Source organism: Salminus brasiliensis, chromosome 21 (assembly GCF_030463535.1).
Source record: "Salminus brasiliensis chromosome 21, fSalBra1.hap2, whole genome shotgun sequence".
Classification (NCBI taxonomy): domain Eukaryota; kingdom Metazoa; phylum Chordata; class Actinopteri; order Characiformes; family Bryconidae; genus Salminus; species Salminus brasiliensis.
The window spans coordinates 12,172,997-12,197,000 of NC_132898.1; the positions used below are offsets into that span (position 1 = coordinate 12,172,997).

Here is a 24,004-nt window from a genome sequence, read left to right on the forward strand (position 1 = left end):
TTAAATTATTATTATTCTTTTTCTGCAGGAGTATGGCATTGATGAGGTAGAGATGCTTCTAAAAAGACCCAGAAGTAATGCAAAAGAGCGCCTGATGGAAGTCATGTTGGAGTTTGTTTCCACCTGCAAGTAGGTTCCATTTAGACTGCACATTCGATCACTGCTTAATACCGTGATTTACACTGCTGATAACACACAGGCTTCTCTTTCTTACTCCAGACAGTACAGCACAAGCCTGGACAGAAAGCGGCAGTCTCGACCAAACAACCTGGACAAGTGTCGTGCGACCTTCATTAAGAGAAATATAGTGAGATGCATTGCAATGCCCTTTCTTCATTTTCACTCTGCATAGTGCTTCAGGCACCTAAATGATCTTCCTGTGCTTAGATCATTCTGGCCAAACAAGCTCTGAGGGTGCGGAGGAGAGTGACCAGGCGAACGGTCAGAGATAAGATGGCTGATGTTAGACGCATACTGAAGAGAATACACTTTCTTGCTAAAGAGGTAATATGATTGTTGCTTGTGCATTTGCAAATGTTACTTGTGCGTGCTTAAGGTGGTTATTTGTCGGGGGTGTATGTAGAACCATTATCTTTACTAAAGAAGTTACTAACTCTTTTTAACGGTGTATGGAACATATTACCCTAGAAAGCTTACAGTACATGCATGAAATATTGTTACATTACATCACATTCAGGCACATATATAATATACATATATATACATTTATATATAATTCATATTTCTGGTACAAAACCAAATGTGTGTGTGTATGTATGCTTGTGTGTATCCGCAGCCCCAAAGTACTCTACCAGACGTGTTCCTTTGGATGATGAGTGGAGGGAAACGCGTGGCCTATGCCCGAATTCCAGCACACTCCATCCTCTTTTCATTGGTGGAAGAAGAGAAAGGCAAAGACTGCGGCAAAGTCAGCACCATCTACATGAAGGTATGGCAAGGGCAGTGTTATACATGTGTTAAATATGTGCATGTGAATACTGATCTTTTGACCAGTAGTCCTATATTACCTTTTACTATTTAGCATTTTTGTAAATTATGCCAAAGATGTTCAGTTAACATTTTGAGTAAAATTAATGAATTGGGCCCAAGACTCCTTCATATATGGTGCCCTTGAGACGCCTAAAGCTGAATCTTTAGCATTACCTAGAAAGTAGTTATACACAGCAAATTTAACACTGGCAAATTTGCTTTGTGATAGCCATAACTGAAAGTTTATATTCCTACATACTGTAAAAGCAGCATGCGATTTAGGTCAGTTACAACTGAAGTGTTATTTCGCAGTGTATCGTTTCATGGTATCTTTTAAAATTGAACAAATTACTAAACAAGCAATATAGTGCTTGTATAATGCTAAATGCTATGTGAAATGCTATGTTACTATGTCTAGTATAGCCTGGCACATGTTAGTGACACACATTTCAGAGGAATCAGATTTACTATTCCGTAAAATACAATAAATAAGCAATGGGAAAAAATAAAATGTTTGACAAACAATATCATGATGTTGATATTAAATGTTACAATAACCTCCATCCTCTGTGACAATGAAATAGAGGTAAAACCTCTCCAGATAGACAGGCAGTTTAGTGCAAGATTTACTGCATGTGTGTTTTGAGTTTATGACTTTATTTCTTTAATACCATGACGGAGCATCAGAATTGCCTCTCATCAGTCTCTATATTTTTTTATTATGATGGAATGAGCAAAGTTAAACCATTGTAAATAGTCAGTATGAAATTTGGTGTCAGATTGTGTGACAGTGTGGTTTACAAATTGTTAGCATGGCATGCAAATGAGGGAAAAGAGTGGCAAGTGGCAGAAGAAACAGTAACACCTTCAGGAAAACACTGGTAATTATGAACAATTATGAATAACCCTATGTTTTCACGCAATGCTATTGCCTATTAACGCCACAGTAAATTTATAGGTACACTTTATAAGTGTGGCCCTCTATGTATTAATAAGTATGTATTGAGACACCTCTAATACTTTATGGTGCACTCATTACTGACACAAACTAAATGGAGTTGCCACACATAAGCTTAAGATCACCATGCCCAGTGCCAAGGGGTATAAAGCATGTTTAGCGCAAATATGAGCTCAGCCTACACAGAGAGATTTATTGGAACAGGAACAGCACTTACATATAGGCTATATTTTAAAGTGTTCTGATTAAACCTCCAGGTTAGCAGGCTCAGTAACAGTCTTTTAAAGAGGTTGTATATAAAGCAGCCCATAGCAGCTGTGAGCAGCAGAGTGCGAGGACATCCTGTTTCTGTTTTTGATGCTTTGCCTCCTGCTGATATTCCACTTTTGACAACCAGTACCACCAAACAACTTTCAAAGCCTCCCCAGCCAACCAACCATGCTCTATTCCATGCTCTAAAGCCCTCATAGTATACCATATAATCTGGCTCTGATTTACACCCATGCTTTAGTATTAAATGAGCAGGTGTCTACTAACATTTGGAAACAAAGTCTAGATTGGTGCTTTTCTGACTGTGCTAAAAATCATCCATCACAAAAGAGGGCTGATTTTTCAGCAGTGTCCATAAAAGTCTGGGCCATATGTGCTAAGATTGCATTTGCATTTCAGATATCCAATAAACATTCATTCTTCACAACACTGAAATCACGTACATGAGCGTCATTTTAACACTGATTCAACACCAAATATTGCTAGGTAAGGTTGTGTATATCTGGCTCTTTGGATGCACAGCACATCCATCATATCAGTCTCACTGTAGCTAGGTATGGATAGTGTTGCATTCAAAAGCCTTACATTTCAAGAAGAGCATAAAGCAACAGTATGAAGCATTTTGCCTTAAAATAGCAGCTTTAACATGTCCACTTACCTGTGATAGGGAGAATAGTGTCTCTATTGTTGCTACTCTGGGCTTAGCACAACAGAAACTGCACTATGTAACTTTAATGAAGTGGGCAGGACAGTGCACTTTCAACTGGTAAGTAATGCTGCTAAGTAAGGAAAACACATCATTAACAGCCTTTCAACTGGAGTGTTGTTATAACGTTAACTACGTTAACGTTAACGTTAAATACTTTCTCTAGACTCCTGGAGGACCCCTGGGAGAGATCTTTGCCAAACTGGAAGTCTACATGTGGCTTGGCGTCACAAAGTATTCAAAGAACTGTGTCACAAGCCTCCCTGCGGAGTTCAGGCCTGTATATGAAGGGGCAACTTTTGGTACTCCATTACCCCCAAATATGCCCCCTACCAAGCTAGCAGTGGAAGGTAGGTATGTCATGTATATGCTACATGTATGTGTTGAACTGTAGTATTGTACAGCTAATGCTACCCAGATTAGAAAAGTGTTTTAGTTTAATATGCCACTCTGTCAAGCTGGACTGTGTAGCCAAACCTCAATAGGCAGGTCGGAAGCGAATTTGCCACTGCGTCAGACCAGATTTATAACTGTAACCGTCCACACACATAAAATATAATTATATAAAATAAATAACACTTTCCTAAGATGGACAATTGAACAAAGACTGACTCACAATTAGTCACAATTAGTCATTAGGTAGACTAGAAATATTCTGTCAATATTCTGTAAAGCATGTCTCATCTCCTGTGGATAGATCAACTATATTTAAAACATATTTATAATAATATGTTTATAAATGATGTGCTCTGTTCTCTGCTACTGCAGACAGTCGATATTTCCAGCTGCGTGCTCACATCTACCAAGCACGAGGCATCATTGCTGCTGACGATAACGGCCTCTCAGACCCTTTCACTAAGGTTGTGTTCTCCACCCAGTGCCAGGTCACACAGGTGTGCTTAATTACTACTATAAAAACAACAATATTATTAATGTTAATTATACTGTTAAATTTATCATACATAAGCACTATTTGTATACTCTGTATCTATATAAAATATACAAGTATACAAATGCATTGTTTGGTGCCTTGTGCCTTTGGTGTGTATGTATGTGTGTATATTGTAGGTGATGGAGGAGACTCTGTCCCCCACTTGGTGTGAGTTGCTGCTGTATGATCAGATCCTGATGGAGGGCAGTAAGGATGACTTTAGGAACGACCCCCCTGTGGTCATCATCAACATCTATGACTACAACAAACTAGTGAGCTTTACTGTTCTATGAGACATACACACACTTCTCTCACAGTAGTGAAATATTGAAGTGTCATAAACCACATTAGCAAGCTTCTAGTACTTGGCTAAAGCTCCTTTCCACAACTAAATAAACTTTTATATCTAGACTGATATACCACATTTGAATTAAACAGGAATTGTGTATATATTTGATTTTTCAAATACATTTGAAACCAGATGTTCACACACACTGTATAAAAATACACAATTTTTCTCCCTGTCAGATCCTAAATCAGACTAAACCTATACAGTCAGTTAGGATTACCTAAATTATTTCTTTTTGCTAAATGCCGGAATAATGAGAGAGATATTTTATTATTTTTCTACGAGGTCACACGTTTGCATACATTTCCTTAGTATTTGGTGGCATTGCCTTTAAACTATATGAATTGGGTCAAATGTTTTGGGTATCCTTCCACAAGCTAATACTTGTGTATAATTGTTTGATAAACATGGCAACTGTAGGCATCTGGTAATTGTGCCCAAGCATGAAACAGCCTTATGAAGGTCTACAATTCTCTTTCTGATTTATTGGCGGATTTCTTTAGATTTTTTCATGAGGTGTGCCTTAAACACATCCACATCCACAGATGTGCCTCCAATGAACTTAAATTGTGTCAGTTAACCTATCAAAAGCTTCCAAAGCCATTACAGCCATTATCCAGAAAAGCCACAATAAGTAAACTTGTGACGATGCCTTCTGGCGTGTAGCAAATAGAAAATCCTAACTGACCTAAAATCAAAGGTTTTGTCTGATTTAAAAGCAGACAGTGATAAAAAAAAGGTTAAGTGTCTTTTTATACAATGTATGTAAACGTTTGGTTTCAACTGTATGTACATTTAGGTTTACAGAGATTTTGCAGTAGATTTTGCAAGTTTTTAATTGTTCTGTTTTGACTTTTAACCAAGGGGAGCCCACAGCCTCTGGGTCGAGCATTCGCAGAGCCAGAGCTGAAATTCGTGGAGCAACCATATAAGAAGCCCATGCTGAAGTTCTTTGATATCAGTAAAGGGAAGAGCAAAGCGGGAGAGCTGCTGGCTGCCTTTGAGCTAATTGAGCTGGACTACTCAGGTTTTGGGGAGGTCAGAAACTCAGACTCCGACTGTTAATGTAGACAGAATGCAGATTACTCAGTTAGTAAAAAAATACTCTTACAATTTTAGGATAGTGTTTATTTCTAATACAGAAAACAATTGTTTTAGACTGTGTACATGTCTATTGTAGCCACATTTTTAATAAAATATTATTGATGTAATGTGCATCACCAACTTGTGCAGTTAGAAAATTGGCAAATTACTAAATTGGATCTACACTGCAAATATTGTTTTGAATTTACGTGATTAACTGTGGCAAATGGTTGTACATGTAACAATGGGTCTGTGGTGGTTGCCTGGGGCACTTGGTCAGTGGTAGGATAGCAAGGGACTGCAGGTGCAACAAAGGAGAAATCATGTGTTGCTACTGGATCCTTTTGGATCAATGGGAGAGTCAGCAGGTGAAGCAGTTGTTACAGATCAGCTCACTTTGAGGCAGAATGCAATTGCATGTGAGTTTTATTGGAATCCATAAAGAAAATAAACAGTAAAACAGAAACACCAAAGGCAAACACAGAACTAACAAAACTTGAAACGAGCTAAACAAAACAGAGACTACAGATTACCAATGAACATTAAAAAAGGCACTCAAACAAAGTATAACAAACAAACAAGGGAACAAAGGGAAACAAACGAAACTAAACACACTGAAGACGAACAAGTATGTGGAATTACTAAGAAAAAAAGTGTGACAAAGGCAGAGACAAAGATGTTGCCACTCTGACCTGTGGATCGCTGGTTCAAAACCCAGAGCATGCTGCCTGCCATCAGCAGCCGGATCCCGATAGAGCACAATTGGCCTTGTTCTTTCTGGGTGGGTAGATGAACAAGCTCATGCACGTTCCTCTGATGCATGTTGGTTGTCTGGTGACATTGCATCAGTGGCAGTCAATGAGGCAGTAGCTGGTTGTGCATGTGTTGGAGGAGGCATGTGTCAGTCCTTACTCTCCCAGTGTAAGGAGCATTAAACGTGATGGGGAAAGTACTAATGAGTGGGCTGGGTAATTGGCTAAATATAAAATAAGGGAGGAAAAGGGAGGGCAGACACAAGTGCATAAAACAAGGGCAGGACAGGGCTATATATGTCCACACGGACAGGCAAGCCTGCAACAGAAGTAAACTTGTCTATGGTGTTTTTTTTGGAGGGAGGTGGGCCTGCAGCATCGTTTTCGTCGGCAGGCAGGCCTGCAGTGATACTGCAGTGCGGTAACACCTTTAGAGGCTGATGGGCCTGCGGTAGTATCCTCAGAAGAAGCCCTGGTGGTGACACCCTCAACGGCAGGCAAGCCTGTGGCGTTGTCCTCAAAGCTTAGCAGAAAGGCACAGATTCAAGTGGGCCTGCAGTGTAGCCCTCAGAAGTAGGCGGCTCTTGAAGTGTTTTCTCCACTTTCCTTCCTGCATGAAATCCTGAAAAGCACACTGACAGGATAGGAGCATCATTTACTGCTGTGAGAGCCTTGTGACATCTGCGTAGCCTGATTCCATGCATTTACTCAGCAGGAGGGCCTTGAGCTTTTGTTGGAGAAGAACACCCTCCTGCATTTCTGTTTTCTTCTGCTTAGTGATTTTTTTTTGTTCTGACACCAAACTCGGTCAACCCTTAGTGGGTTGAGCGCTCTGTAGCGATGGAGGCTGGGAAACAGAATTTACTTGCGAGGGATGTTAATTAAGTCCATGGGAACCAGAGAAGGAAAAACCTTGAGGCACAACAAGATATTCCAAATGAACCAGCAACAAAAGTAACCCAAATTACTGAAAAATACAAAAAACTAAAGACCAAACAAAAATCAGAAGACCAGAGGAATACATCCAAGATGAGAACCATGAGAAAAGACAAGAATGACAAAATAACAAAGCAAGCACAAAAAAGACATATTGGCCTACTTACTGTGGTATCAGAGAATATACAGACTAGTAATGCATCATTATGGAAGTAAAATATATGTTTCTTAAGTTTGCTACCTGTTTAACACTTGAATGCACCAGTAATTCCACAGTACTGCATATGTATTCTATATGCACTGAACAATTATTTAAACATATGGTTCTAAATGAATAAAATGTGATAAATCAACACAGTTCCAGGGAACTTACAATTGTGTTGATGTAAATTCATTTGCCACCACTTTGGCACATTTAAATCATGTAAATAATGTAAATCAAGGTCATTTTTAGCATATTTCTATCTGTTTATGCACACTGTATATGGATGAAGTGTATGTATCTCCAGCCAGCCCTGCCCCTAGATGTGGACCCAAGAGAACCAGAGTATCTGGAGGCAGAGAGGCATTACATCATCCCTGAGGGAGTGCGGCCTGTTCTGAGGAAATTCAGGATTGAGGTACAATAATCAGAACATGGGCAACAGTCATTATTTATAAAATGCACAAGAGCATAAAAGCGGGGTTATCTCCAGCAGACCAGCCCAAAGTCTCCTGAGTTCACACCCCCTCAGGGTGGTCTATACTGACACCAAACATGAAAAATAGTTTTAACAAATAATTCCACATTAATTCCTGTGGGTTTCAGTTATATTTGTATTTATATATATATTTGTATTCAGTTTTACATCTTTATCTGTTTGAATGAAATCAAACATCTCTGTTTAGGCAGCGCTGTATTGTACATCATTCAAAATGCAGTTCTTGTGAATGGTCAGAGCTAAATGGATACATACTAAATAAATGTTTTGTGACACATTTTTTTTTATATAAATTATTCAAAACTCACATATGTTTTTGTATGATATTCCATGATATTAGCACTTAATCTATTAGTAGGTGTAGAGAATAAAAAAAACCTGAGCTTGAGGTGAGTTTGAAGTAGGTAGAATGTCCAATGGTGTCCTCACTGCAATGCTTCCTATGGAAGCTGAGTGGTGTCTTTTGACCAGTGGGCAGCAGCTTTTAAGATGGAAGTTCACATAATTTTACTGTTTCTCATGTGAAATGTGCCCTAAGTAGTAAAGTACCCACACTTGAGCCACTCTCCTCTTCTCAGAGTTTTTTTCCCTTAGTGCTACAGTGGTTTAAACACCTCGTCTCTCTGCTGCAGGTGCTGTACTGGGGTCTACGGGACTTGAAGCGTGTGAACCTATTTGAGGTGGAGAAGCCTCAGGTGCGGATGGAGTGCTCGGGGCAGTTGATCGAGTCGGGGGAGATTGAGAGCTACAAACAGGACCCCAACTTCAAAGAGATCGTCAAACACTTTGATGTGGTGAGAGTCTGTTAACTAAATAACTAACTATTTATCAAAGCATATGTGTTCAAAACACATATGTCTAAACAAATCTATTTATAATTAATATTCAAAAGTCAGATCTTTTAATTGACGTTAAATCCACACTGTGTCTCCACAAGGTTTCTGGACACCTGCCCATCCAACATTTCTTCTGAAATCATTGATATTAATAGAGAATTTGTTCCCTTACTTGTTTGTACCTTACTGCAGTGACACACTCTTTAAAAAAGGCTTTGAACTAAATGTTGAAACAATGCAGTGAGGATTTGATTGCTTTCAGAAGCAGGAGTATTAGTGATGTTGGATGATGAATTTTGGAGCACAGATGCCATGCCAACTCACCCCAAAAGTATTGGATGAAGCTCCATCACTACAGAGTACACAGTTTCACTGTGCCCTGTGGGCATGTTGCCCTGTGTTAGTAATTAAACAGAACATCTGTAAACACAGTTAAGTAGCTAAATGGCATCACCAGCCAAACAGAATCATCAGCAAAATGTGAAGGACTAAAATAAAAAATAAAAAGTAGAAAGTAAATGTAGGCTGCTTTACTCAAGAATCCATATAAATATAAGTGTACTAGTAATTAGTACTGATACTAGTAGCTAAGGTTATTCACTTATTTCATAGGGTCTCAAAGTATTACCGCCAACAAAGCTAGCTAAATGTTAAACAGCTGGTTAACACAGTTATCAGGACAACAATCTGCTCACCACAGAACAAAATCAGCCTGGCTGACTGAAAGCCCACTTATGAAGTTGTGATGGACTGAAAGCCGAATTTAAAGTTTTTCCTGTGGTTTTGGATCTGTAGCCCATTCGCTAAGCTAGCCTTTGCTTAGCTAGCATGGCTACAGATACACCAAGTATCAGGCAGCCCAAAGCAGCTGACTAACTGCTGAGCTACCGACACAAGTGTTGAGAATAAAACTTGTGTCTGAGAGAGCAAAGTCGAGCAACTGATGCTGGAGTGATAGGAAAGTGAAATGAGACCAGTTCTGCTGTATTTGGATCACACTAGAGGATAAAGCCTCATATGTGAGAGCACAGAGTTGAGTGAATGTTGGAACAATGCAGTGAGGACTCGATTGCTCAGTGATGTTGAATGATGAGTTCTGGATCACAAGGGCCACTCTAACTCATCCCAAAAGTATTGGATGAAGCCTTATCACTCCAGAGAACACAGTTTCCAATAAAGCCTCAAATCTAATAGCACAAAGTCAAGTAAATGGTCATCCAGACTGGTTCCTCCAGGTTGGCTTCCTCTCTCCTTCAGTCGAACTCAGCATGTTGCTGAACTTGCAACTACAGAAGGCTTTTCTCATCTGTCTTCAGAGCGTGACATCACCAATTAGTTAGCTCCCATAGCACCCCCACTCTGTGGCTCTCAAATGCACATGGGGGAAATTAGCTTATTTGGCCATGTCCTAGACCAGGGGTGGGCAACAGGGGCTGGAGTCCAGCACAGTTTGCCGATTTCCCTGCTCTAACAGACCTACATAACCTGGCAATTAATAAGTCAGTTGAATCAGGTCTGCTATGATAAAAAAAACTGTACAGGAATCCAGCCCTCCAGGTACCCTCCTGTACTAGAGAGACAAAGAACAGAAATGTGACACATCAGACATGTTGTAATTTTAAAATGCTGTTCTCATTTGGAGATACAAACATGTTTTCAAAATACTGCAGTATGCGGTATTACCATTATCTTGTCCAACCCTAGTAGTAGCCCAGTGAAGTAAGTAAGTGAACAACCAGAACCTTGTAGGTACCGATCCAACTGGGTAGTGCTGGTTGTGTTACTGGGCAAGGCACTTAACCCCCACTGCAGGTGTTAATGCTTTGCTGGTGACACTGTGCTGCTCCTATGCTGGCTAGTAGCAAAATAATATTCCTTGCAAGTTGATCAATTTAGATCTTGTAATTTATTGATCAGATCAGATCAGATTTATTGATCTGGCAGGGACGAAGTAATCAATTTTGATCAGATTCCATCACAGGTTTATGTACGACTAAATGATATTTGAAAAATATTATGTATTTCAGATTGTGGAAATGAATAAACGAAATATCTACATATATGTATGTGTGTCTGTGTTTAGGAGCTTCCTGAGCTGGTGTACCTGCACCCTCCTCTTACTATCTTCGTGATGGAACAGCGAGCATTCGGTCGAATGGTGCTGGTCGGAACTCATGTCGTTCAGAGCCTCATGAACTTCGCTCCAAAAGAGCTTGATGAGTGGAGAGACGAAGAAGAGGAGGAGCCTGAGGGTATGGATGGGGATACCGTGACTGGGGTTGAAAAACACACTAAGACACACAGTCTGGGATGGTTTATTGTTTATAATACAAACAAGCAGAACTAAATGAAACATCTAGTCAATGGTTGTGGATCAGAAGGGCTGAGGTTGAGTTGGAGAAAGGCTGTGTGTGATTGAATGTACAGTTGATGGGGCTGTTTTTTGCATATGTTGATATTGTGAAGTTGTGAGCTGGTGGCACTGAGCATGCATTAACAGTGACAGTGGGCCTAGGTAGGTACGTGTGGATGTGTATCGTGCTGTATGGATGTTGATATTTGTAGTGTCCACATTGAACTGGTGTGACCAAGAATGCATTAACAGTGCTAGTGGATCTAGGTATGACCTTAGTCACCAGGGAGGCTGGTGTGGTTCTACCGGTATGAAGTTGGTTGAGTGAGCTTGGAGGGGAGCCAGACCTCACTGTTGAGCCTTCTGAAGGTGTTTTGGGCTTAATTTAAGAAAACAGTGATGAATGGCAAATATGAATTGCGAGATAGTGGGTGGGTGAGAACATGGCATTAGCTGACATCAGGGTGTAGGCCCTAGTGGGGCTGCCATTGCAGTGTCAACCATAGTATGCAACCAAATCAAGCTACTTTGAGAAAGATAAAGCAGTATCCCAGGTGTCTCAAACTTTTGTAGTTAAGAAGACATCACGTTACATGTATGTTAACCCGTAATAAAGCTCTATAAACTCTTTTGATCAAACATTTGGTGTACTTTTTTATTGATTTCAGATAAAAAAACTCCAAAACGGACCCCTCTTCAGACGGTGGTGAGCATGGATCTAAGAGGACTTCCACTAAAGGACACCAAAATACCCATCAACCCTCTCAATCTAGTTACTGTGAGTTTTTTTCATTCAGATTTTAAGTTAACAATATGGGAAGCCCCTTGTGGATGTGAATTGTGACTCATTCTCAGTTATGTGTAGCAGGCTAAACATTGATGAACATTCATATTAAGGCTGTATGTGGTGCGAAAAAGATGTCCATCAGAGCAGTGGCCTTTGGCGGTTACAGTCACATTTCTGGCATTTGGAAGCATTGTCTGCTCAATTTAATGGTGTCAAATCCCACCTAGTTGACATACAGGTATATGTTGCTGTAGTTAACTGAAACTGGAAATGTTCATTTAATTCAATTTACTTGGTTATTTTTACAGTTAAATTCCATAATTTCTTCCACAAACACTTCAAGTTCTGTTATGTACAAATAATAATGTAAGCCTACAGTTTTTAGTCAAGCACATTTAGTGTATTAATTTGTTTTAGAGTGTGTTTTACAAACGATGTCTTGCAGACTTCACACTTCAACACTTCACTCCACCCTCATTCCAAGTTTAGTTTGCTGTACATAAGAAGCAGATGGCTTTGGGAAACCAGCCTGGATGTAGTGATGGTTGGTTTCTTTGGGGTATTAAAATAGCTCCTAATGAGTAGTTTCCACATGTGGTTCAGCCCCCCTGGGTCTCTAGCCATTAAGTGTGTGAGTGGATTTGACTGAAGCTTGAAGCGTGCAGTTCACTCAGAGCTTCAGTTTGACTTTCTGATTACTTTGGCATTAAGCACATCAGCAGAAACCCTAGTGTGACTGCCCAGCAGGAGATATTCACTCCCTATGTGTGTGTGTGTGTGTGTGTGTGTGATGGTGGGGGGTTGTGTGTTATAATCAGGGCCTTGTAAGTCTTAATTTTGCATTGTTTATGAGTGACAATGAATTGTTTTCTTACTAGGCGATTAATCAAAGAATTTGTCCTACTTCAGTGAAGTTGAAGCAAAAGTGTAAATTCAAAATTACTCACCCTAAATGTAATCTAAAAGCCAAAGGCATGTTTGGTGTCAATACAAGTTTGCTTCTTGAAGTTTGCACTGGAGCTATGAAGCTAATGCATATAATAAATCATTAAAGGTAATGTAAGCCTTTGTTGTTCCAACATACTTACTTCAAAATCTATGATACTGTAAAAATGGACAAAAGTATACCGCATGATTGCAACAGCATAATGTTTTTTTACAGCATGACTGGTCATTAGCAAAGCATATGTTATGCTTTGAATGCTGGTACGCAGGTCAACCAGTAACAGACCAGCATAAACCAGCTTAGACCAGCTTCATCCAATACAGAATTTCAGCAGGGTTTGGTTGTAGTTTGGTCCTCAGTGCCCCTAGTCATCACACTGATGCATGCAATTCCACCAGTATTAATTAACCAAACCATATATTGGAAGGGAACTACAGTTAGTACTGGGCTTCCTTAAAGAGAGATTTGAAACTTGTTAGCTATCTCATTAGCACACATAAAATCACTGCTTTATTATTAGCATTATTTGTATTTATTGTAATATCAGTGTTTTTTATTGAGCAAGTAACCCTTACTATTTAAAAAATACATAAATACATTTGTTATACTTTTTGTAAACTATTGCTCAAATTATTTCACAGCATTTATTTATAGGTATGGCTGGTTTTTGGTTTTAATTAACATTTCAGGCTCCGCTGAAAGCAGTGACCAAAAAGGAGGAGGAGCTTGAGGAGGAGGAGCCAGAAAAGGAGGAGCTGGATTGGTGGTCAAAGTATTACGCATCGCTGGCAGAACTTGAAAAAGAGGTAAATAAAGGCAGTATTCACATTACACGTTAGCAGCACAGTATAACACAAGGTACAGTATAACTATATAAGATTGACTTAATTAAAATTAAACTTCATACTATATATGAAAAAATAGTGAAAGATTTATACAGTCTTCTTCACCTCAAACATAACTTTACTTCTTTAGATTTAGATGCATTTAGATGCATTGGAGCTATAAGGCTAATGGAATCTCAAGTATACTTGCTTATGTGGTTTCTGATCCTGTTGTCTGCAAAAAACAAAAAACAAAAGCTAAAACAGTGTCAGAAACCACAAAATCAAGTCTATTTTAAGATATTTTATGAGAAACATTTTTTGACATGTTAGAGGGTTTTGGAGAGTCAGACAGTTTTCTTCTGTTTCAGGAGGACAACGATGATGACATGGATGATCCTCCAGATGGAGGTAGTGTACGGAAACATGATCAGAGAAACAAAGGCTTTTGAAAACTGATTTAAATGTTAGGGACACTCATGTGACTGAAGCTGATATAAACGTGAAGACCCAAATTAAACTGAGCTTAAACAAAAATAAAAAAAACAAAAGTACAATCTAATAAAAAGTTCCATTAACTATTGGGACTTATTTACTTGGAAAAGGTTCTCCAAATCTGCCAAATTAAAATTTAATCTTTTTACATTGACATTAATTGAAACCCTAAGAAGTTGCCACTTTTAGTTTTTTATCTTGGGTGAGCAGCAATAAATGTTGATCAGATAATCCTCGCCAAGCCCTTAACAACTCTAATTGCATCTTTTTTCATGTTTCATTCTGCAGAAGGAGGCAACCTTTTAATTTCTACTTTAGAAGAGGAGGAGGATGCTGTGATAGTTGAAATAGAGCCTCCAAAACCAAAGAGAAAGAAGATTGCTACACTAAAGGTTTGCAGAGGCTTGTGATATCTGTTAAAGTATGCGGCTCCAGTTCAAGATGTAGACCCTCATGATTGAATGTATGGTTTTCATAATCTGTTATGCGATTTAAAATGCATAGACAACTCTGTATTATACAGCTCAGTGGTCTCCCATTCTGCTACTGGAGATCTACCTTACAGACTGCCTTATTTTTGATTGTTTGTTTGTTTGTTTTTGTTTTTACTTCAGCTTTACAAGTCAGAGCTAGAAAATGAATTTAGTCAGTTCATGGACTGGTTGCACACTTTCCCCATCTACAAAGGCAAAGCTAACTTCGAGGATGAGGATGAGGATGACAGTGAGAGAATTATGGGCAAATACAAGGTAAACTATGCCCTATTCATGCAAAATAATATTTTTTATGTAGCATTTTTCATTTTGGTTTCAAAGTGCTTTATATGAGAACATAAGTGAAACCCTGGAATGGTAAAATATATAGGTCTAAATGACATTGCAAACATTTTAACTTGGATTAACAAACACTTATCAAACTTGCATTATTTATATTCTGAGGAATGATATTTCAGAGCTAAGTTGCTGTAAAATAACATGATCTTTCAACAACTGAGCTTCAGCAGAAAGATGAACACTGCATTTATTGTCATGTTTGAGATGAACTTTGCTCTGTGACATGGTGCAATGTCATGCTGGAGGCAGCCTTTAGAGGATAAGTAAATTGTGGCCATTAAGGGATGCACATGGTTAGCAACAATCCAAAAACAAATCCAAAGAGGCTGTGGAAAGCAATGATTGACAATCCCCACATCATTACACCATCACCTGAATAAGAAGGTGTACAGACATTCTTAATTCCTAAGTCCTCAGTGAGTGTATATACTGTATCTAATAGTGTCATAGTGGATGTCACTGAGACTGTTTGGCTTTATTGCAGGGGTCATTTCTGATTTACCCAATTTCATCTGAAGAGGAGGAGGAAGTAGACTTCCAGATCACAACAGGAATCCCCAAAAACAGCCCAATCAAAGTGCTTGTTCGAGTGTATGTTGTGAAGGTAAAAGCAGGTACACTTAATTGGCCACAAACCTTTGGCATTGATCTGAAGTTCTTCTATTTATATGAATAGCAGCTAAATTTAATGTCAATGTGAACAGCTTTATTATTATGAAGTTTTTCTGAATGAATGCATTTAACAAATACTGTACAATTTGCATATTAAATTTGTTCTGGCCCTACTTCATTCATGAAGGCCACAAATCTGGCCCCAGCTGATCCGAATGGAAAAGCTGACCCATATGTAGTGGTGAAGATAGGACAGCAGCAGCTGGACAGTAAAGAGCGCTACATTCCTAAACAGCTTCACCCTGTGTTTGGAGAGTGAGTTGTTTGCAAGTTGTTTGTTAATGTATTTATGTTTTATGTTAAAGTTACAGGACAGTCTAGAATAAGTAAACAATACACCTCGTTAAGGTTTTTGCTATCAGCCTTCATAGCTGATGTTAAGTGGTAAGTCTGTTTTTTGCAGACAGACACACTTAATTTCAGTTGTTTTCTATTGGCCCTTGACACCTGAGCGGTTCTGTTTTATGCAGTGTGCTTCAGGTACCCTGAATTTAAAATAGGTTATTTTTATGATCTCAAGATAACAAAAGTTGTTTTCTCATGATCACATTTTATTTTTCTTGTCAAAGAAATATGTTCTCAACAAAACAAGTTAAAGTAAGCCATGAAGAAAAAAGATGAGGAAAAATATAAATTATGTAGTGTATATTTTGTCATACCTGTTTCACCTGTATTGCTAAAATAGCATAATTTTATAAGGCATTGTAATTTTAAGCATATTTTAATGAAAAAAGCTTGATTTTGATCATTATCTTTAGTGCTTTATTGCAGTGCTTTACCCAGCGTGAGTGTTTTCTGGTCTTTTCTCTAGAGTATTTGAGCTGACTGTGTCGTTTCCACTGGAGACAGAGCTGAACATCATCATATTTGACCATGACCTGGTGGGATCTGATGACATGATTGGGGAAACTCGCATTGACTTGGAGAACCGATTCTACAGCCGCCATCGGGCCGGTTGTGGACTTGCACTCTACTATGACAAGTGAGTCTTGCCTCTCACTGGCTTCGGGTCAAATAAAACGTACTGAGATATAACCCATAGTGACACAATTATAAAATATGTATATGATATGTATACAATACTTACAATATTTTTAATACTTATTTGGATGAAATTACCAGTACCCTGCATTGTTATTCAGTTATCCACTTATTATGGATGTGTTTTGGTGTAGTGTAGTGGGTACCATTACTGACTTCAATGTAGAAGACTAGGGTTTGATTTTCAAGCCAGGAAAACACATTACCAAGAAAAGTCCTTAACACTATAACAATACTCTTAACACTACATTTGTACTGCATTACATGATATTAATGTAAGTCACTCTGGATAAGAGACTGACATTACTTTACAATTTTGTACTTTATGTATTAGTGTACTTAATGGTTATGAGAAACTTATTAGTTATGAGAGTGACAAAAATTAAGTATGAAGCCACATTCAGATCCTTAGAGATGAAGTTTAGCTAAAATTCAAATTTAGCAGTTTAACTTTAACCCAACATCTATCGGACATGTTTGTTGTCCAAGATTATACATTGAAACGTTAAGGCCTAATTTACTAAAATAAGGTAACGGACAGATGTCAATTGTGGTTAGAATGTTTTGGCTAAGGGGGCTTCAAGTAGGCTGAAGTTGTAGGACTTTGACAATGTGTATTTGTGTGTGTGTGGGGGGGTGTTCAGCATTAATACATAAACATTTACTCATTTATCAAATCAAATTAAGAAATGAATAGCCTTAATAGCCTGTATGGCCAAATCATGACATTTAATTTTGACTTAAATGTGTCTTACAAGTAAAAGAAAAGCAAAAAGAGCTTTACTTTTACTACATTTCCATACATATTTTTACATGCCATATATAAAAATGATAAATAAAAGTAGGGATGTCCTGATCAAGGTTTTTTTACCTATCCCACCTTAGTCTCTTAATGCTCACTGTTGGCTGTTACCAATCCAATCTGATCTTTGTGTTTCTATACATAATACAACCCCACAACTTGGGTACAATAAGCTAATACACAATGGTAAACCTGTAACATAACTATTTTTAGTAACAGTTTCTGTTCTCAGACTAAATTCTAAAGCTTATTTTGTTTTTTAATTCATTTAAAATTACTGTTTTAAATATGTGTTTAATAGCTTACAATCTAGTCTGACTGACCTACCTGACCATTAAGCTCCAGTTCCTTCACAACTCTGCTGTCTGCTGTGTGCATTAACCTTATCCTCGGCTCTGAGTGCGCCGTTCAGAGCTGGTTTAGAACCAAAAAAGGAGTGTGGTTCTCTCAGTGGCAGAACAGAGCCTTTCCATGATAGTTTTGTTAACCAGGTATAATTCAAGAGTAAAGGCGGATGGGAGTAATTTTATATATTCCCAAATGGAGATAATGGAATAAAATATCTGTGTCATTATACAACTACAACAAACAAACAACAACAAACTCATTAACTGCTGCTCTGTGTGCCAGTTCTTTCCTGCATTTTATCCCGCTTTCTTTTTACGCTCTGCTGTTGAAATGTGCACAAAGTAACTTTGCATTATTTAGGGCGAATGGAGAGTTAGCCTTAGACGCAACTTGTGAAAACTCTGAAATTTTCACAAATGAACTGTAGGTAGTTTTTGAAAAAATTAGAAAGCTGAGGATCATGTCTAATAATGACCACATGCCACTACAACAAACCTAAGGATCAAAAGTTGGTCGGAACCATTAGCGAGGAGATAGGGCGTAAAGATGTGTGTTTAAAGCTATAAAAATCCATTGCAACTACAGAACCAAATGTAGTTGGTAATGTAATGTAATTGGCATTAAATTAGTGCAAAATCCCAGACATTTTACCCTAGCCAAAAATCCCGGCCGTTGAGGATGTATGGTTAGCCTATGATAATATTTGCATTATACATTGTGTAAACTGCACTGCACAGTCATCACCTTGACCTCAACTGGGGTTTCTCGCATTGTATAACATTGTTTTTTCTATGAAGCCATTCATTTGCTCTAGAGAAAACCCAAAATGGTTTTCTCTTTAATTATTCCACAAGACTCTTGTTCAGACAAAAGCTTATAAATGAATGGATTTATCACTGAAATCTGAACTGTCATCAGTAGTAATCTTATTGCCCTTTTTATGTTAATGATGAGGCTCCTGTGAGCCTTTATCTGTTGAAGTTGCTGAGCTGGTGCTGCTGTAGGCTGCTTTTCATTTCTCTTTGTGCTAAAAGAGTAAGTAAATGAGATTATGCTGCTGAAGAACATGTGTCTTGTGATGGCAGGGATGGCTATAATAAATGGAGAGATGCCAAGAAACCCTCTGCCATCCTGGCCGAACTCTGCCGGAAAAACGGCATCCCGTCTCCCGAGTACAGAGAAATGGAGGTCAAAGTTCTCAACAAAATCTTCAGAATCCCTAATGAGGCTTTTCCAGAAGGTCTGTGGCTTGTCTTATAAATATGTAGTTTAATCAAGAATCAAGTCAGGCTACTATCTCTCTTACTTCAAATGTACATCATATCTAGTCAGTCAAGACATGCTTTGTGCCTGAACGTTTGATTGGTTAATTTTGCACTGGAGCTAATAAAACTAACAAGTAATGAAAATTTAACCCCCATCTATCAGTTTTGTGCAAATCGCATGTTTAATCATCACACACGTACCTCAAACATGACTGAATTGATATGTCAACTAACAAGTAGACAACTAACTAAGTAAGTTTATTTGGGATTTCATAATGACTTGGGATGTATCATGATTTAGGCGCATGTGGTTTATGCAATGCTAGGATCTATAATCATCCATTATTTCCCTTTGATGTTGTTTGTGTATGTTGGTTTGACCAGCACGACCAGCCTGATCACACTGGTCAACTAGGTTTACTAAAAAAGTCAACCAGTATTATCACCTTGATCACCAGCTTGGTCAAGTTGCCATTGCTAATAGACCAGTTAGTCCATCAAACTTATCATGAAAGCATATGCTATGCTGGTCAAGTTAGCTGTCTTACCAGCATAGGGTTTGTTTTCCTCTGTATGACTAGCTCAACCACCAAAGACTTCTTAGATCTTAGATCATCTGAAACCATCAATATATCATCTATATATATATATATATATATATATATATATATATATATATATATATATATATATACCTCTATCTATGTATATGGGCTGATACTGAACTGGTTCTGAATCACTGTTGCTGTATTTAGGCAGATTTTGGATTAAAACGGTTTTCTCCACTCAGAGCTGCTGAAGAAGAATAAGAAGACGGAGGAGGATTACGCTGAGATGGATGAGCATCGGGCCCTAAGTGTGCTTCAGCGGTGGGCTGAGATGAGGGAGTTCACTGTAGGAGCATGTCCACTGGTGCCTGAACATGTGGAGGTCAGATCGCTGCTAAATCCAGAGAAACCAGGCCTGCCACAGGTAAGACACATTATGCCTAACTTTTGGGTCAGAAAAATGTAATGGAATACTTCCATGATTCCCAAATGTAGTTAATCAAGAAATGTTTGGTTACCTGTGAGCTACAAGGCTAAGTTAACAAGTAATGGAGACTTCCACCAATAAGCAGCCATGTGCCAACTGAATAGAAACAGACTTTACGTAGCTGAAAAACAGCAGTCACTCATCTTGATGTCTGAAATATCTCTATACGTTCATAATTATAGCTAACAGTGTGTCATACAGTGCCCACAAGCTAACCTGTTAGACATTACTGAAGAACCAGTTTAGACACAGACTGACTGACTGACTACATTTGAAGTTACAGGAAAAACTGTGCAAATTATATATATTTTTTTTACATTTTGTAAAGCTGTATATTAAAGTTTGTTTTTTTGTGGTAGGGTTATCTTCATATGTGGATTGATATGTTTCCTGTGGATGTTCCTCCTCCTCCGCCTGTCAATATCAAACCCAGGCTGCCCATTAGGTACCACTGATGTCATTCACTATCACTTACAATCAGAATGAACCAACCAATGGTTTAGACAGTTCATTACAGTGTGCTGCTGCCATCCCTCAAACAGAATCAACTTAGCTCATATATTACTGATAAATTATACATTTATAAATGACAAATAAACTAAGTTTAACTAAGTTTAAATAAACTGTTTCTAAGAAGATTTGAACTTTTCTTTCAGACATGTACACCATTTTCATGTCAGAATATAATATTACATTAATATAATTATGATGTATCAGTTTATACTTTTTCAGTAATTATGTTAATGGAATATATTTTATTCATGTGAAAACAAAGATTTGTGTATAAAAATGGAAGCGGTTGGTACTAACAGGTTGACAGAAACTCTCTTACACTCTCTCTTTGTCTCTCTCTCTCTCTCTCTCTTTAACTCATTGTCTTCTTTCTCTCTCTTCCTTTCCTTGCTGTCTATTGATTATTTTCTGCCTTTCTCTCTCTCTCTCTCTCTCTCTCTCTCTCTCTCTCTCTCTCTCTCCAGCTATGAGTTGAGGGTGATTATTTGGAACACTGATGATGTCGTCCTGGATGATGTGAACCCTTTCACAGGCGAGCCATCAAGTGACATCTATGTTAAAGGGTCAGTCACTAAAATAAATACATACTGGTGTTTGTTGGCTATGTAGTTTAAAGCAGGAGTGTACACAATTGTCCAGTGGAGAGGTCTAAACTGTGGGTTATTTTAAAGGGAAAAGTCAGCAATATAATCAAATTACTTTCTTATTACTTTTTACCCCAAACTTACTTCATTTTCATTCATTTTTCAAGAGTTGAGTTTTCAAGTTTTTTGCATATTTGGTTTTGCACTGGAGCTATGAAGCTGATGCAGTAATAATTCTATTTCTATGAGCTATAACCAAGTAGTGCTGTGCTAACCTTGAGCCTAAAATCCTCATGCTTGCCCCAAACCAATCCGTTTTCTACTGAAATTATTATTAATATTATCAGAGCTCAATCCTCTCCTGATGGTATTCACATTATTATTGCAGGCTGTAGTACACAGTGAAGTGATTGTTCTTTATGCCTGACAGTGCTTTTCTCTTTGTGTGTGTGTGTGTGTGTGTGTGCATGTGTGTGTATTCACACATGCATCCATCAGCTGGATTAAGGGCCTGGAGGATGAGAAGCAGGAGACTGACGTGCATTTTAATTCGCTGACTGGAGAAGGCAATTTCAACTGGCGCTTTGTGTTCCACTTTGACTACTTGCCCACGGAGAAGGAGATTGTGTATAAGAAGAAAGAGTCGATCTTCTCTCTGGAGGAATCGGAATTCCGGCAGCATGCCGTGCTTGTCCTGCAGGTTTGGGATTATGATCGAATCGGCTCCAATGACTTCCTTGGTGAGTTTTCTTCACCTGAAGTCATCAGTAGAGAAAAGAAGAGCACATCTATTCACAAATCATGAGTATTTATATAGTTGTGTAAAAGAAGCAATGCTAGTATCTCCTTGATCAGGTATTGGTGGAAATAAAAAAAAAATATATATATATTTTAAATAGAAATAGAAGAGGGTTATCAGTACAGGCATTTTAAATACATTTATGAAATGTTACTTATGAAAGACAAAACATTAAGTAATCTTTTATCCAGCTATACTGGTATGATTATAGATTAATGTGAATGTCTGCAAGCATGTAAATGGGATAGTATGTCACCACCACCCTCAGAGTGCTGTCCTTTTTCACACACTGAATTTAATATTACTTAGGGCAGTTTAGAACCATCATGGTAATTTTCCAGGAAAATTAGAAAATTGCTGTAAATGTCTTTGGGATATGAGTGCTGAACAGATGAGCTATTGAGCCAGAAGATTGAATATCTTTAGGTTAAGGTTAAGTTAAAAGGTTGTAATACTGCACTTATGTCAGTCATGTGGACAGAGTTACACCTGCACCATGTTTCCCAGTGTGGATAAAATGGACATTTACATGGACATTGTCATTCATGAACAGAATATTACCACATGCTTTAAACATATTGGCAAACAATCCCCTTAGCTTTTCAGAGCTTTTTTGTTGGCTTATTATTTATTAGGCAGCTATATTTGATGTAGCTTCACATCATTTGGTGACAAAATGTATGCAAATTTTACTATAAGATGTAAGATACTATTATGTAATACTAATGTAACACTATAATATACACATATAGCACATCTTTGATACTGATGATCAAGATGCAGAATAGCAACATTACCCATTTGAGCAAGCTTTGTCACATTTGTCTCACATTTGTTTAAAGAGGGATTTCCATTGTAAGTATGTTGTAATCTTTGGAAGTCTTATCATTATACTAATACAGGGTTGTACAGTACCAATAAAACAGTAATAGACAATAAATACAGTACAATAAATACAAATTTGTCCATGCACATGCGTATGTCCATGGAAATATTTGCATGAAGGCAGAGATGTGACTTAAAGTGCAAATAAGTTACTATATCAATAAGTAATCTTTATTGATATGTAGTATGGCAATACAGTTGGGTGTTTGTGTTTATTAATGGAAGAATACAATATATTCAGGTGGAGTATGTTAAGGTAAAACAAGTCTGGTGTTTGTAAACAGCATAACAAAATATAACAAAATGTCATAACAAAATATGTCATAACAAAATATAATGCAAGTAATCAGTGTAGCAGCTTAGTAGGGATGTCTCAATTCGATCAAGTGCATCAGGATTATGGCTGATTCAGTGGATCCAGTTTAGGGGCGATCCAGACATATTTTAATGCTCTGTTGCTAAAATGCACACGCTATAGAAACCCAGCTCATAGCACATTCACCTCACTATAAAACAGTTATTTCACACCAGTAGTCGACAAACAATAGATTTTAGTCCAGAGTGTGTACCACTACACACACACACACACACACTGTGATTTGATGGCAGGGAGGAGAGTCAGACTGGATTAAACGATATTTAACACACTATAAAACAGTAATTTTAAGAAAAGTTGCTACTAAACTAAATCAATCTGTCCAGAATGTGTCATTATATAAAAAAAGTGATTTTACTTCAATATTAATTAGCAACATCTTATCTAAACTGTGTGGTTGGATTATTTGTACAAACACAATATTACTTGTACAAAAATATTAATAATTTATAATATTTATAATATTTATAATATGTTATTCAGCATTTAGAGATTCAGTTCGGGCACGTAAAATAACCTGATTAGGAGAATCCTTACAGCCTTGTGAGAGTGTCTGAAGATAATGTCTCCTCAATAGCTTTATGAAGAGAATACCTGTTATATACCTTTTTGCATTTTGCAGGTGATGTCTGAGAGCTGAAATCAATCACTTTTCAATCTAAAAAGTAAAAAAAAATTAAAAAGTCACTCAGACTACCTCAGACTGAATGGTGGACATTTGTACATAATGGTCATCACTGTAATCCAGGGGTGGGTAACCAAGGGCCCGGAGTCCAGCACAGTTTGCTGATTTCCTGACTCCAACACACCTGCTAAACTTGCCAATTAACAGGTGTTGATTCAGGTGTGCTTGAGCAGGAAAAGCAATACACTTTTTAGCACAGCTTGCCATGTGCATGTTCTTCCAGGCCTAGAATCTCCTCTGTATTTATTT

At 37.9% G+C, this 24,004-nt stretch overlaps 1 protein-coding gene across 1 annotated transcript in view; it reads left to right on the forward strand.

Annotated features, from left to right (window-relative positions):
• The window catches only part of fer1l4 (fer-1 like family member 4), a 50,128-nt gene that overhangs the window by 20,760 nt on the left and 5,364 nt on the right, over window positions 1–24,004 (forward strand). Inside the window, exons 20-43 of the mRNA XM_072666461.1 lie at window positions 29–129; window positions 220–307; window positions 388–504; window positions 797–949; window positions 3,091–3,274; window positions 3,693–3,817; window positions 3,993–4,127; window positions 5,069–5,242; window positions 7,485–7,595; window positions 8,309–8,470; window positions 10,596–10,764; window positions 11,534–11,643; window positions 13,288–13,404; window positions 13,794–13,833; window positions 14,206–14,309; window positions 14,532–14,666; window positions 15,235–15,354; window positions 15,550–15,677; window positions 16,234–16,404; window positions 18,699–18,853; window positions 19,669–19,850; window positions 20,273–20,358; window positions 20,891–20,989; window positions 21,509–21,750. Of these exons, the coding sequence (XP_072522562.1) occupies window positions 29–129; window positions 220–307; window positions 388–504; window positions 797–949; window positions 3,091–3,274; window positions 3,693–3,817; window positions 3,993–4,127; window positions 5,069–5,242; window positions 7,485–7,595; window positions 8,309–8,470; window positions 10,596–10,764; window positions 11,534–11,643; window positions 13,288–13,404; window positions 13,794–13,833; window positions 14,206–14,309; window positions 14,532–14,666; window positions 15,235–15,354; window positions 15,550–15,677; window positions 16,234–16,404; window positions 18,699–18,853; window positions 19,669–19,850; window positions 20,273–20,358; window positions 20,891–20,989; window positions 21,509–21,750 (3,208 nt within the window). The remainder of the gene's footprint in view (window positions 1–28; window positions 130–219; window positions 308–387; window positions 505–796; window positions 950–3,090; window positions 3,275–3,692; window positions 3,818–3,992; window positions 4,128–5,068; window positions 5,243–7,484; window positions 7,596–8,308; window positions 8,471–10,595; window positions 10,765–11,533; window positions 11,644–13,287; window positions 13,405–13,793; window positions 13,834–14,205; window positions 14,310–14,531; window positions 14,667–15,234; window positions 15,355–15,549; window positions 15,678–16,233; window positions 16,405–18,698; window positions 18,854–19,668; window positions 19,851–20,272; window positions 20,359–20,890; window positions 20,990–21,508; window positions 21,751–24,004) is intronic.